The sequence below is a fragment of the Naegleria gruberi genome, assembly GCF_000004985.1.
Source record: "Naegleria gruberi genomic scaffold NAEGRscaffold_3, whole genome shotgun sequence".
Lineage (NCBI taxonomy): Eukaryota > Heterolobosea > Eutetramitea > Acrasida > Naegleriidae > Naegleria > Naegleria gruberi.
The window spans coordinates 673,204-688,260 of NW_003163324.1; the positions used below are offsets into that span (position 1 = coordinate 673,204).

The 15,057-nt window shown below is 33.0% G+C and overlaps 7 protein-coding genes across 7 annotated transcripts; 3 read left to right on the forward strand and 4 right to left on the reverse strand.

Annotated features, from left to right (window-relative positions):
* Positions 1 to 819: 819 nt before the first annotated feature.
* On the forward strand, positions 820 to 3,658 carry NAEGRDRAFT_62425 (uncharacterized protein; the record flags this gene model as incomplete). Its single annotated transcript, XM_002682276.1, has 4 exons — positions 820 to 1,277; positions 1,320 to 1,692; positions 1,738 to 1,981; positions 2,022 to 3,658. The coding sequence occupies 4 exons, from the start codon at positions 820 to 822 to the stop codon at positions 3,656 to 3,658; spliced, it is 2,712 nt and encodes a 903-aa protein (XP_002682322.1).
* Positions 3,659 to 4,420: 762 nt separating this feature from the next.
* Positions 4,421 to 6,334, reverse strand: NAEGRDRAFT_62426 (uncharacterized protein; the record flags this gene model as incomplete). Its single annotated transcript, XM_002682492.1, has 1 exon — positions 4,421 to 6,334. One exon carries the CDS (start codon positions 6,332 to 6,334, stop codon positions 4,421 to 4,423), a length of 1,914 nt encoding a protein of 637 aa, XP_002682538.1.
* Positions 6,335 to 6,557: 223 nt separating this feature from the next.
* On the forward strand, positions 6,558 to 7,175 carry NAEGRDRAFT_29950 (nucleoside diphosphate kinase; the record flags this gene model as incomplete). The annotated part of the gene is made up of 1 exon (XM_002682277.1): positions 6,558 to 7,175. The coding sequence occupies one exon, from the start codon at positions 6,558 to 6,560 to the stop codon at positions 7,173 to 7,175; it is 618 nt and encodes a 205-aa protein (XP_002682323.1).
* A 947-nt stretch (positions 7,176 to 8,122) lies between these two features.
* NAEGRDRAFT_62428 (uncharacterized protein) lies at positions 8,123 to 9,877 on the forward strand (the record flags this gene model as incomplete). Its single annotated transcript, XM_002682278.1, has 1 exon — positions 8,123 to 9,877. One exon carries the CDS (start codon positions 8,123 to 8,125, stop codon positions 9,875 to 9,877), a length of 1,755 nt encoding a protein of 584 aa, XP_002682324.1.
* A 1,023-nt stretch (positions 9,878 to 10,900) lies between these two features.
* NAEGRDRAFT_62429 (uncharacterized protein) lies at positions 10,901 to 11,933 on the reverse strand (the record flags this gene model as incomplete). The annotated part of the gene is made up of 2 exons (XM_002682493.1): positions 10,901 to 10,942; positions 10,974 to 11,933. 2 exons carry the CDS (start codon positions 11,931 to 11,933, stop codon positions 10,901 to 10,903), a joined length of 1,002 nt encoding a protein of 333 aa, XP_002682539.1.
* Positions 11,934 to 11,946: 13 nt separating this feature from the next.
* NAEGRDRAFT_78076 (uncharacterized protein) lies at positions 11,947 to 13,579 on the reverse strand. Its single transcript, XM_002682494.1, has one exon. It carries the CDS (start codon positions 13,564 to 13,566, stop codon positions 12,058 to 12,060), a length of 1,509 nt encoding a protein of 502 aa, XP_002682540.1. The 5' UTR covers positions 13,567 to 13,579; the 3' UTR covers positions 11,947 to 12,057.
* Positions 13,580 to 13,968: 389 nt separating this feature from the next.
* NAEGRDRAFT_62431 (uncharacterized protein) lies at positions 13,969 to 14,709 on the reverse strand (the record flags this gene model as incomplete). The annotated part of the gene is made up of 3 exons (XM_002682495.1): positions 13,969 to 14,211; positions 14,292 to 14,436; positions 14,612 to 14,709. 3 exons carry the CDS (start codon positions 14,707 to 14,709, stop codon positions 13,969 to 13,971), a joined length of 486 nt encoding a protein of 161 aa, XP_002682541.1.
* Positions 14,710 to 15,057: the final 348 nt, after the last annotated feature.

The following is a 15,057-nucleotide window of genomic DNA, read 5'->3' on the forward strand; positions in this document are numbered from 1 at the left end:
ACGATGACATAAACCTGTCTATATTCACTCGTGTAATTTTGATAAAGCCATATCCTTTTATCATTCCCAGAACAACCAACAAATCAACTAAAGCAAATGATCTTAATTGAGTAATATCCCTTTCATACATGATTAAATCAACTAATTCCTGAACTATATTTTGTTGATTCAGGTTTAACAATTTCAATACACGTTGATTATTAATAACTGAATTATAAAAATCCAAATCCAATACTTTCAACACATATTTACAACATATTATATTGGTTCCCTCAATTAAATCTTGATCATTTCTAAAATTTATATTCCAACAATACAAATCTCTTCTTGACTTACTTTTTCAATTTAATTCCATTGGGAAATAATTTAGACAAAACATATTCATAAGTGTTTTCATCAGCCAAGTGATTAGAATCCGTTGGTGCTGAAGAAGTGGACTCCCTCTTAGTATGCAATGAAACACGTCGTGTAATCCCATTCTTGAGACTTAAACGTTGTTTTACAATTCCGAGTGCTACTTTTTTCCTACGTCTTTCTTCGTGATGGTTTGCTGGCATTCGCGTCTTTTTTTTTAAAATTTTTTAACTAAAACATTTTGGCGCCAACTGGTTCCAAGCAACCAAAAATCAACAATAATTCCTGGAATTGTATTACTTTCAACTAGCAAGAATAATTGTAAACTTAATCTTCTTTTTTTTCAAATTATTGATTCTTATTGGCTTTGTTCAAGTTCAGAACTGGTGTACTATCAATAAAGCAAAAAACTCTAAAAAAAATCTCTGAATTGGCGCCAAAATCCAAGAGGTTCATTCAAAAAAAATGTACAATAAGGCGTTTCAAATAACCTCAACAACGGAGAGGAGAACTAATGGCTCTCGTTCTCCCATTGAACATGACAATAATACAACAGACACTAATGACTATCAGAAACATGCTCAAGAATTTAGGAATATGATTTTTCGGAAAGTTCAAAAGGAACAAACTGATGTTAATGGGCAAATAAGAGATTTGAATGAACGAGTGAGGCTGTCAGAGGGAGTACAGGCGATGGAAATAGAGGAAAAACAGTCTTTTTGGGATATAGTCAAGGACTTTTATATTGATGTGGAAATCTTTCAAATGGTGTTATCAATTTTGACTGCCATTTTCTTTATCATTTCGACCTATATCCAATTAGATTTCGGAGAAAGAATGACAGCCCTTATTATTCTGGACTTGATGTTCTCGTTTATTTTCTCATTCTTCTTCTGGACCAATTTTGTAATGGCCAAAAACAAGTAAGTTGAAATTTGTAGATTAGTTGAAACATTGAAACAAAGGAAATTATTCTTTTTTCTTCCCCTCTCGATATTGGACTATATCACAATTATTCCTGCACTCGTTATTAATTTAATAGCCTTAATCCCAGATGGTTGGGATATTGTCAGTGATGTTTACTCAATTGTATCCATTCTTAGAGTGTTTAGATTGTTGAGAATCATTCCTCACATTAAGAAAATTGCACAAGGTGGAGGAGTAAACTCAGTATATATTAAAGTTGCCGATTTGGGACTTACAGTTGCTTGCTTGATGGTTATATTTACAGGAATTTTTCAGTGGTTGGAAAATTATTTTATGAATAGAGGAATTTACTTTCATGACGCATTCTATTTTATGGGAATTACACTCTTCACTATTGGATATGGTGATATTGTAAGTTTTAGAATGATAATCATAGAATATTAACATCCTGCCTAGTCTCCTTCACATTGGACATCGAGGCTAACTGTTCTTGTATTCTTCTTAATTGGTGTATCTCTCATTCCCATTCAAATATCCCAAATTTACGATATTGTCACTTCTGACAGAACTCTTTTTAGAGTTAAAAACTCAACAATTTCTAAACATACCATAATAACAGGAAACTGTAGATTGGATGAAGTAATTGACTTTATTAAGGAATGCTTTCAGTACAAGAAAAGAACTGGTAACAAGATTGTTTGTAAGTATCAACCAAGTGGAATATCAATTGAGCCATATAGTACTATTTAAGGATAAGAAATTTTGTGAAGATTTAGAGGAAAATTTGAAATCGTTCTCATTTCTCAACAAACTACATGTTCTACACGGAGAAATAATGGATTTTGAAGTTATGACCTTATTGAGAGTTGGGGAGGCTAGCAGTGTGTTTCTATTAAACAGTCCAAAATCTGATGACCCTAAACAACAAGACACTAACGTAATTATGACAACAATCTCTTTAAGAAACTTCAATCCAAGGCTTAAAGTGTATGCCCAAATTAATTTATTAGAATCGAGAAGTTTGATACAAAAAGCTGGTGCTAAGGTAGTTGTTTGTTACGAGTCTGTTTGCTCAAAGATTATGTCGGCGTGCTCAGCTTCTTCTGTTTTTGGACCATTCTTGTATAATCTTCTAAGTGGAGCAGATGTTAAGATTGACTATCGTAAAACTAAACATTATAGATTTTCAAAGAAGATATCTCCAGAAGAGAATGATATTGGATGGATTATTGAATATGCTGAGGGGCTATCATGTGAAATATATAAGGTTCACTTTAGCTCAGTGTTTTATGGATATTTATTCATTGATGTTGCTGAATTATTGAGAAGGTCTGCTGTTATTATTTTTGCTATTGAATCAAACGGTTTGATTTTTATCAACCCAGCAAAATATAAGATTAGAGAAGGTGATAAATGCTTTTGCATTGCTCCAAGTATCAAGTATGCAGAGATTGTCGAAAAATATGTCATCTCACAAAAGGATTTGGAAAATATCAAATCAAACAAGGTTGAGGTTGAAAGAATAGATTATAGATGGGGGTCAAAGCAAGAAAATAACGATATTATGGCTTTTGAATCTCATTTTGTTGATTTCTTACGTCAAAATGAAACCGTAGAGAAGGAGGAGCCAAAGAAAAAAGCAAGAAAACTCAAGCTCAAACCAAAACTTGATAATACCAAAAAACTCCTCAAAGCAAGAAGTGATAGAGTGGTAGACATCCACCTTTTACGGCCAAAAGAGGACGATGAAAAAACTCATTTAGAAATCCTGTTGAAGCTAATTGCTCCTGAGAAGTATTTTAGAGAAAAGAGACACTACTTGGAAACTATTAGGAAATTATATACAGGCGAACAGCTTTCTGAGAGAGAAAATAATTTCTATCAAACACTTTGTGATAATTATAACGTTTTGGACAATGACAGACCCCAAGAAGAGTTCTTTATCAATAGCTATAAGGACATTGATTTAAAGGACCATCTCATTATTTTAGGAGATTTTAGACAACCTGAAATAATTTGTTCAATGACAAGATCATTGCAAAGACATTATCGTTCAGTACCTATTCTTTTCCTAAGTGAAGGCTCAGACGACCAGGTTGAAACAATTTACAACAGATTGAAAAAATTCAATTTGGTGTATTTAATAAGAGGAAGCTTATTGAATCATTCAGATTTATCAAAAGCTGGATTCGAGGTTTCCCAATCAGTGCTATATTTCACAACTGAAGAAGTTGATACCTCGACAAACTCATACAATGAGTACAAGGTTGACGCTGATGCGATCAAACTCTCACTCGAATTTTCAGTTATCAACAAGACTAAGAATTATGTTATTGGTATGTATTTTGGAATTAGCAATGACAATAACTCTAAATAGAACTTGTAAATAGGGCAAATATGAAATTTTTTCAACACCAAGGAATTCCAACCCATCTCAAAGTCAAAAAGCTAATGAGAGATCATGTGGTTGATTATGATTTGGATGATTTCGATCAATTTTGCTTATTTTCAGATTATTATATCTCTGGAAAGATTTTCCCATCCTCTTCTTTCCTAAGTAAGCTGTTGGCCCAATCTTATCATAATAAGAGAATAGTAGATATTGTTGATCAATTATGTTCGGATGAGTTTTCTGCTGGCGATCATCAATCTGTAATGATTGAAATACCACTTCCATCGTTTTTTGCAAACCAAAGTGTGCTCAATTTAATGACTGTTTGCTATGATTACAATCTTATTCTCATGGCCCTTAGTAGAGTTAAGGTTAATAGATCGGATGAAAGATACATTTACACAAACCCATCTCTAAAGTGTATGTTAAAAGATACTGATGTGCTATTCTTGCTTGGGCATAGACACGATGTCAAAAGTATGTTGGCTGATAAGAAATGCAAAGATAGATTTTTCGAAAAATCCTGGACAAACAACATGCTTAACAGCGCAGGTAATCTAGGCTCCTCTTCCAACGGGTCAAGCAGTCAACCTAATGTACTAGCAGAGGAGGTAAAACCAATCCAAAATGAAGAACTAGAGAGGATGGGAACAGTATCCTCAATGCAAGTAGAACGATTCCATTACTCAGATTTTGAAAGCGATTCATCAAGTGACAATGAAGTACAAGAAGTTTAACTATTTATTTTCAATTTTCTTGATTTTTGGCAGCATCTGATAATTTCAAGTAGAGGTCTGTTAATGAATAAACTTGCTTTTTCTTGAAATTCTTTTTTTGATCCTTTGGAATGAATTCACTCATTAAATCTTCATCATCGTCTTGCTCCTTCTTTTGAGCATACTCACTAAAGAATCCACTCTTGCGCTTCTTTTCTGATCCTTTAGAAGCCTTTTGGTTTTCAAAGTTGTACAAATAATCCAGTATAGCAGAGGCACCCATATTCTGGATAGATGGTGATATTTCACTTATTCTATAGTGCAAATCTCTCATTTGGTGACATTGCATTGCCTTTTTCACATCCCCTGTGATCAAGTATGATTCTTCTGCATAAATAAATGAAGTTTTGGATGGGATAATACCATGTCTTAAGCAATCTTCAAAAAAGAAAATACATCTCTCATAATTTTGTTGTCTGTAATAGTAGGAGCTCAGAGTTTTGTAAATATTCTTAGTAAATGGAACGCCCTCTCTTTTCATTTCAGCAATTGTTAATTCAAAAAGTCTGTTAGTAGAAAGTACCTCTCTTGGGAGATCATATGGTTCATTGATTGGGTGTGTCTTTTCATCAACTTTAACTCCATGTTGCTTGTAGACAGACATTCTCTTACTTTGAGTGCATAGATATTTACGATTGCTGTCCTTGTAAAATCGGAGAAGAAGGTTGAAAAATCTGTCAGTATCATCCAATGAGGTTGGTTTGTCTGACATTGAGAGTAAACTATCTTCATCTAGTGGAATAGTACTACTAATTTTACCTCTGGTTCTCGGTAACTCATACTTGTAGACAAGATTGATGAGTTGCTTTGCTTGCCTATATTTTTGGTTGAATAGATAAAACTCGAGAGAGTCACACAACATTCTTAGATATGTTCTATTGTACTTGTGGTTAGCAATCCATTCGTTTCTTTTCATTACAATTAATCTTTCAACTGCAGTAAGATCCATATTATGGACAAATGACTCGAAAGTACATCTTAGCTTCAAATATTCTAAATATTTCTTTTCTTTTTCATCTCTGAGTTGCTGTCTTCTTTGTCTTTCAAGTTCTGATTCACTATCAGTAATTACCTGTCCTTGCTTTGTTTTTTCTGTATTTTCGTCTTTGTTTTGTTTGACCTCGTTTTCTGAAAGAGCTGTGGAAATAAATCCTTTTTTCATTAGGGCATCCATCTTATCGAGTAATCCTGGAATAGCATCCATTTTCCCCTTATTTGCATAGCACAAAATCAAGGCACGATAAGTATCGGGAGTAATATCAATGGTTTGAATTTTCTCAAAAATCTTGTCAATTGTTTCAATTGGCATCTTTTTAGATATTTGCAAATTTTCACCAATAGCACGGAGGAACCTACTGTAAAATTCTCCTGTTCTTGCTACATCTGGATATTTTACAAAGAAAGAAAGGATTTTTGAGAGTTTTGCTGATTTTGATGATTTGAGGTATTTCCTAAAAACATTGTCAATAGCTTCTTCAGTATTATTCATAACCAAAGGTTCCTTTTGAGTGATATCCTTTTGATATTTCTTCACTGCTTCCAAATATTCCACATTCTCCAAATCTTCACTCTTTGAAATTTTCTTCTTTCTATTCCTACGTTCAACAATATTGACAGTCTCCAAAACAAAGTCCTTGATAGAATCGCTGGTTTCAGGATCCCTCAACACTTGTTGAATTACATCCTCGGAATTTTGATGTAAACACAGACTAGTGTGATAGGAACGATTTTCGGAAACTCTTAAAATTTCAGCAACTACTCCATGACCAGAATTTAAACCTCTGTTAGAAGATGAAGCTACAATAGCAGCAATACCACCAGCAACAATCAAATTGTATCGATGATGAGAACCAAGAGAAGATGACAATATGAATCGCCGCAACATTTTTTTTGCTTTTTTAAAGCCTTTTCTGCAAATGGCGTTTTTTTTGTTGTTCATCAATTTAATTTCAGCCAAAGATATATTCCTTCACCAATAATCTCCTCTTTTTTACATTGAGAATTGATAAGATAATTAATTTTAATATTTAATTGATGATCCGATGATGAATTGTAGATTTTAATTTCCCGCCATTTTCTAACGTGCTTCAAATACAATTTTAAAAAAAATGGAATTTGATGGAAGAAGGGAAGTTCAAAAGACTTTGGCTCTAATAAAACCAGAGGCTGTTGCGAAGGGATATGAGGATGCAATTATGGAGAGAATTATTGATGAGGGATTTACAATTGTGAGGTGGGATAAGATGCATTTATCTCAAGAGAAGGTTCAATTATTTTATAGGGAACACGAAGGAAAATCCTTCTTTCCAACACTTATTGAATATATAACGAGTGGACCTTTAATTGTTCTTGTTTTAGCTAAGCATAATGCTGTTCAAGCTTGGAGAGATTTGATTGGACCAACTGATGTTGAAATGGCAAAGATTTCCTTCCCTAGATCATTGAGAGCATTGTACGGAACAAGTAAAACTTATAATGCTTGTCATGGAAGCTCAGATCCAGAAGCAGCAAGAAGAGAAGTTAAATTCTTTTATCCAAATATCAATACTGATCCAATACTTACTAATTCCGAAGCCAATCAATACATTAGAGAAAATTTAGAACAATATTTAGTGGACGGATTAACAAAGTTAGCAAAAGAAAAACCAATCAATCCAGTTGATTGGTTAGCTCATTGGATCTTGGATAATAATCCTAATAGACCTAGAATAGAGATTGAAGAATAATTGAATTCACTCGAATATTATTGTAAATAGTCTTTAAAATACATTTGATAAATTGATGTTTCAATTTCAGAGATGATCTATGTTCACACAAAGTACTATGCAACAACTTACTTGTCATTAATTTTCGTCAGCTCAACAAGGAGAAATAGTAATACATTAACTAATTAAAAAAAATGTTTCCAATCCTCTTGGGAAGCCACTATAGAATGGTGCTTGGACCAACAGCATCAAATCCTTTCAAAAAACTTGACACCCAATATTCGAGAGGAACAAATTATTGGTCACAAGATGCCAATGTCAGGTCGGTTATGGCAGACAAGTATCCGAGTTGTGGAACAACAAAATCGTGTAGTTTGAGAAAAGTGAGTAGTAAAAAGATCGGAATCAAATACTGATCACATCTTTAGATTCAAGTTGCAAATCCATTTACTGGACAAGTTAAAGTGTATCAGAATGATAATTATTACGCTCATCATACTGCATTTACTGAGTGGGTACTAGTTGGCAAACGAATTGGAGATGTCATTTCTGGAGATTTATTCAATGTGCCAGATCTTGTAAATTGTAAATTACAAATAACTGGAGCCACCAATTTTACTGGTAAATGCTATCATCCATCTGTGATGAAAATTGGAGAAACTAAAGTTCTTCTCAAAGCTGGAGATTTTGGATTTCAAAAATGGAGAAGACACAGAGATGGAGAAAGGAGAAGGAAACGAGTGATGGGATGTTTTTTTGATCGTACAGTGGCATCAGTTTCTCTGAAATTATGTGAAAGGTGTGAAAATTCAGCGATTGATTACACCTGAAAGAATTAGACGAAAGAAAAAACAATTACAAGATAGAATGAAGAGAAGTTTGAGGAGAAGTATGGAAAGAAAGGAATTTGAAAGAAAATATAAGAAAAAGTAATTGAAATTTGAATAATTGTAAAATATTTAAAAAAAATGGCAAGTGACGAGACCTGTCATCATCATGTTGCGTTGACGTGTTCGGAAAAGATTATTCTCATCGTGATTAGTTTATTTACTCTCCTACTTTCGTCTGTTATTCTTTTACACGTTTCGTCTAGTAATTTCGAAACTATAAACGAAACTCTTGATCCACTTATTACCATCAAATCTATTTTAACAGAAACCTTCTTCCGATTCCATGATTTTGTACTAGACAATACCAATTTCATTAATTTCCCATTCAATTTTTCAATTTTCACAGAATTGAGATTTGAAAATTGGAAAATTCATGAAAATTCCGAATTGAATCCATTTATCATATTTCCAAAAGAATTAAAATACAATTATGAAAATGTGAGCAGAATAGCTGGACAGAAAGGAAATGGACCTAAAATAAGAAATGGTCATCATTGTCCTTATTTGGGATTTAGAAAGCATTCTCACTATCAATTGAGTCAAACTATTCTCTCCACTGTTTGCCATCAAAATATAGAGTACAAGCAGTATTGTAATGTAGAAGTGGTAAAGCAGGATTTCAATAAGAGACTTTCTCCACAAAGTTTGAAAGGATTTAATAGAGATTCAAGAGTGAGAGGTCATCAATTTGCACAATGTTGTGATAATTTGGATTTTCAATTTAATTTCAAGAAGAGAATTGATGATGGCACTAAAATGGAAGAATTGGAAAGGATTATTCCTAAAGCTGTCTTGAAACAGCTTCATTCTGTATTGTTGATGAGTGATTTGGTTTCTTTTGATGATTTGGCGAGGAGAGTGGATTGGAATGCTTTGCATATTTTTGATTTCTTTCATGATGATAGGTCTAAAAAGAGAATATTGAGATGGATTCCTGAAATTCTTTATTCTGAATCAAAATTCTTGGCTGCTCTCAAATTTGGTTTGTGGGCTCATCAATTTACCAAGTATGGAACTTGTGTTACAAATCAAATTTATGAAAATTATGTTGATCAGGCATTTAATGTTGATAAATTTGTAGATGCAATGAGTGAAGTGATTGATAGAAGAATTGAGAATGAAAAAGTATGGAGAAGTGATCCAGAGCTTTACTTTGATTTAATGTATCTCTTACATAGGCGATTCGATTACTTTAGAAGGGATGATAAGGTATTCCTGAAACATTTTCCTCCCTCTCTCACAAAGACCTACAGGGTTTCAGATATCAAGGCTAAAATTTATGAATTGTTTGGTGATCAGGTCATGCTTTCGTGTGCCATCTCTCAAAATTATACCCATCCACTAGTGTACCAATTTCACACATGTATGAAAGTGGAGGATGTCGAGCCATTGGCTTTCTACCTTATGGAAAGGAAAGAAAGATATAGGAATGGGGATCAATCCGTCAAGATTCAATCCCTAATCAAAGATACTCAGATGTTATCTATTTTGGATAAGGTAAAATCAGATGGTTGTTTGGTCAATCCACTATTTAACAGAACTGAATTTAATCAAAATTATTTCAATAATTATACTGATATGATTAATCATTTCAAGTACCAAGATGATCCCAACATTCAAAATGTCAATGAATGTAGTGATGAAGAGTTTGTTCTGATACCAGACACTGCTGAACTATTGAAAAGATTCAAAGAAGGTGAGGATGGGAAAATAGTAGAAGTGGACGAAAGTGAATTGGAACTAGCATTTGATTTTGGATTCTTAGCAAATGAAGTGGAAAATGTGAATCAAGAACAAGAACCAAATAATTCCGATACAGAATCCAATGTTTAATGAGACATTCTTATCATGATTTATTTAAAAACTGATCTACTTGAAGCAATTTTCCAATAGTAAGACAAATATTCATTAATGTATCATATTTAGCACACAAAGACTCTGTAATTCCCATATTTTCTCTCGATTCACACAATAAAAGTCCTTCAGAAATTAAAGAACTCTGTAATGGTGTTAAGGTTTCTTTGGATACAAGCAGGTGTTGAAGTGTCATTGCTGTCTCCTTTTGCATGGGTGTATTAGTAAATGAAACCAGCATGCTATTGTTGTTTTGCAAGTGAAGAGAAGTTTCCAAACATCTAGAAGATGACACAACACCTCCGCTATTATTTGTTAAATTGGAAATGATTTGAACTGTCAATGACTCATAGGTTCGAGAAACAATGTCTATTAACTTTCCAAGTTGTGGAACAGCAGAATGAAAATTCATCTTTACATAGTTCAATATCCTAATTAATTTACACTCGAAATAACACCCTCCTGAAACAGTAGCTATTGTTGGAAGGGAAGGATCCTGTGTTAAAAACTTGAATGAATTTGCCAGATATTTCAGCAATTTGTAAAATAGGTTTTTGAAAAATTCTGCCAAAGATTCCATTGGTGCTCTAATTATTACGCTCGAAATATTTGCCTGATGAATTGGTTCAATGGAGAGAAGCTTGTTGGTTTGTGTGAATGGTATTTCTCTAAAGTTTTTACATTGAAAAACGTGTCCACTGGGTACTTGGTCTTTCTGTAATTTTCCAAAATAGATCAATTCGTGCACCTTCCTACTCTCATTATATCTTGTAAGGGTATGAATAGTGAGAGGAATAACTCGGAATGTCTCACAGACCATATCAATATCTGGAACATGATGGACACAAATAATGTCGTATTTGGTCAACTCAAAAAGTAAAAAATCATCAATAATATCCTCGAATATGACAACCTTAATATTATACTGTTGTAAAATTAATACAAATTGTTTTACATTAATTAACACCTCCTTCTGTAATGTGGAAATGTCTGACTCGATATCTATTTGAATATTCTTATTGGATCTTTCAATTTGTTTGATAGCTATACAATTCATAATCATGTTTTGTTTCACATTGTATGATTTAGGATAAATATATGAACATTCTCCAACTAGTATTCCTGGCAATACTTTGGTATTATTTTCTGTTGGTGCAAGAGGAATAGCATTCACAAAGAAATCGAACAACTTTCTATCTTTGGAGAGTTTGTAAATTGTTTCAGTTTCCAGTGAGAGTAGCCAATCCATCATTGTTTTAGAAAGGGTGTGAGCTATTTGATTATTTACATGTGGCACCAGAAAGGAGAAACACAAATTGTAGGTTTTTTGTACTTCCTCAAATGGATCAAAGCAGTCATCAATTAATTCATTCAAAATTACATTTGGTAATAAGATCTGAACAAAATAATTGATTGCCATACTGAGCTCCTTTTGCATTTTCATCCTATTTCTACTTGTAGAAATATTTTCAAACTCCTTTCGCATAATTGAGTACATTCTATTCAAACAATAAATAAAAACACCCGATTGATCCTCCACAGCACTCACATGTTTTGAAATCAATTCCTGAATCAACAAGAAACTATATTCCTCCGAAAGTTGTCCATTCGATTGAGAAATTACCTTTTTCTTCTCTCGAATCTCACTCTTCTTTTGATCAATCCTCTCCTTAAACACACCCACCATAAAGTGAGCACTCTTTGATATATGAAATTGGTTTGGAAAATTCGGATGTTGAACCATTTTCGATTTTCCCACCACTGGTCCAATCAAACCCTCAATATGTACACAAAGTGTTTCCAGCAAACTTTTATCCAAACTAGAATCCAATCCACTCAAATAAACAATAGCACTTTCACCATTATTCATCATTATTTCCTTCTCTGTGTATTTTCTATTAGTTTTAATCCAATCATTTCTTTCATCATCGGAATGATTAAATTCTTCTTCTTCATCATCAATATCAGCAGCAACAGTATGAGAAGTATTGAGTAAGGAAAATGAGTCCTCCTCCTCGTTTGAGTGTTGATTCATTTTTTTGTATTCTCCATAATTTTGGCATACAACCAACTATTTAACTTTATTGTAAACTATTTAAATATTATAATACTTACTATTTAAAAACCAGTGCCAAATATATTAAAGCAAAATGATTTATTTAAAACAATCCACCATAAGCTTCCTCATCTTCACAATCATCATATTCACATTCATATTGAGCCTTAGCTTCCTTCTTTGAAACTTTCAATGCCACACTTGCACTCTTTGAAACAACCTTCTTGTAACTCTCAGAAATTCCGTGCTTTTCCAATTCTGAACGTTGATGAACAGCTTGTGTGTACAATTGTTCAACAATTCCGTACTGATCCTTCTCAACGAGTTCCTTATATTTCTCCTCGATTTGTTTGGCCAATTCCAAAGCTTTTTCAGAGTTGTGTTGTTCTAATAATTGGTTGAATTGAACTTGGAGATCGGCAATGGAGAGGATGGAATTTTGGACGGTAAAGTCATTTCTTTCGGCACTGGTTTCATAAAGTTTCAATTGAGTGGAGAGTTCACTAGTGTTGGAGGCAAATCTTGTGTGAATGTAATTGACACTCTTGACAATTTGTTCATCAGTGTTACTAATGTAGGAATAGTCAACTTTCAACATTGGTAAACCATTATTCGAATCTAATTGTTTAAGGGCTTCTAAGGTTGCTGAATTTTGTGGATTGTAAACTAAAACACCCTCAATAAAACGCAAATCTCTACAAAATAATCCACCAAGAGAAACTCCACTAATAAGTGAATTCAAATCTGACTTTCTATTAAATGATTTGACAGTTACTCCATTCAATCCAGAAACTGTCACATTAAACTTTTTACCAATTTGATACTTGTACTTTTTAAGTGATCTTTCGAATGCATCTTTGGCATAGGTTTCGTCTTCCAAATAATAATACTCTCCTTTACCAGTTCTAGCAATTGCTTGAAGCCACAATTCATCATAATCACTTCCAACACCATATGAAGAGATGTGAATTTGATCATCTTTTCCTTCAGAATAATCTTTCAATTTCTTCAATAATCCAGAACCAAAAATGTTTAAATTAGTTTCGCCAACATTACATTGACCATCTGAGAAGAAGGCAATCAATTTAGTTCCAGGAGCATTTGAATTATGAAGCAAATCAACAGCAGAATGCAAAGCAGAGGCAATATTAGTACTTCCCTCAGTACTAATCTTATCAATATCATTCAAGTTGACTGATTCCTTATTCTTTTCTGTAAAAACAGTTTTTGGACTATCACTATATGTGATCAAGTGAATAGTATCCTTGTAGGTTAAGAAATTGGTGACCAATTCACGAATAGCAGATTTACAGGCAGTCAATTTAGATCCCTTCGATCTATTCTTTAAAGGTTCATCCATGGAACCAGAAATATCCAAAACTAGACAAATATTTACAGGAGTTTTCAAGACATTGGTTGTTTCTGCTTCTTCTTCTTGTGGTGGTAAATTACCTGATAGCAATCGAACAAGGAATGGAATTTCGCATTGAACACCAATTTGATCGGTTGGTAAGTGACCAGCATCGATTTGAACACTTAAATTGACACTTTGTGGGGCAAAGTTGGACAAGAGAGTTTCGAATTTTTGAAGAGCACTTTCAGATACTTTCATTTTTTGATCAAGAGATTGATTGTAATGTGAAGGAGGAGAAGAATAAATTGTTTGATTTTTTTTGGTTTGGAAGTGGTGTTGATCAACGATTTTTAAATAGCTCAGGAAAGTGGTGAAGTGTGAGTTCCAAGTTCGAAATTGAAAAGGATTTTCAAAGTTGGATTTTATTCAATTCAGAAATTGTTACTAGTTTACAATGAACTTACTAATCATTTTTCCTCACTTTATATGATGGAACACTTGTAAATGATTTGAAGTAAACAATAGTTTGTTTATTATCATTCTAATACGGTCTATAAATTTCTAATAAAATTCTTTAAAAGAGTCTCAATAATCTGTTTTGATTGTTTGAAACTTTTCAATCAAGCTCATTTCAAATATTATGTTTGAATCTTCAAGTCTCTACAATGATGATTTCAATTCCAATATATCACATCTGAATTCTTCTAAAATTTCGTTAATTTGTTCAATAAGTTCTGATTCACGGACTATAAACTTTTTCAAATCTTCCAATAAGAGAGTCAACTTGGCACCCCCAAGTTCCTCTTCATCTTGGTGATTGTGTCTACACTTTTCGTCATGATCACAAGCCAATTTCTTCTTTTCCTCCTCAACAAATTGTTCAACTTTTTGAATATTAATTGTCTAAATCATTTCCAGAATTGTCATAATATGATCATAATTAAATTTGCCTTCCAATAAATTATTTACAATATAAAACTCACAATTTGAAGTTTTTCTCTCTCCAAATTTTGTAATTGATCAATTAATCCACTATATTTCTCATCTCCAATTTCCTTCAATTCTTTTTGTGCTTGTCTGATGGTCAAGGAAATTTCCTGAAACTCCATTGTTGTACTTTCCACAACTCTGTTGTATTTTAATATTTCCATCTTGTCATTTGGATTAGCCTTGAATGATTTGAAAGAGCTGAGCAATAATCACAACAATAACACAATCATGATCGGATTAATTGATGATCAGATGATAATTAATAATAATACGTTCCGAAGATGTTGGTTTTTGATTGAATGATAATACAAACCTATCGAATGTCTTGTAAGCCAAAATTCTTTCATCTTGTGCGTCCATCACCTTCTTGAGAAGGTTTAACAAGATAGTGGCATCTGATGATGAAGACATTTTTTTGATTCTATTTTAAACTGTGCATTTCCCAAGTCATTGGCAGTATTAAACTGTCAAATAAGCCAAGATTGCTTGACTAAGGATTTTGAGATACTGTTAAATTTTATCAACAAAGACTCACAATCAGAAATACATCTCGATAATAGTCATCCAACTGAATTAGGTATGGGAGAAAGCACAAGTTCAATCTTAGTAGAAACTCAAGAATAACACTTCACACAAGTCTTCCAATTATCATCAATTTCTAAAGCAAGTCATCCCTAAAAGAACACAACTCTTCAACTCACAATCAGAAATTGATACGAAAATTCACACCATTACAACTCCTGTATCATTAGAAACATT

Bases quoted from the DNA above. Each gene is read 5' to 3' on its own strand.
- NAEGRDRAFT_78076 (XM_002682494.1), bottom strand. From the start codon at position 13,566: ATGAAAGTATCTGAAAGTGCTCTTCAAAAATTCGAAACTCTCTTGTCC.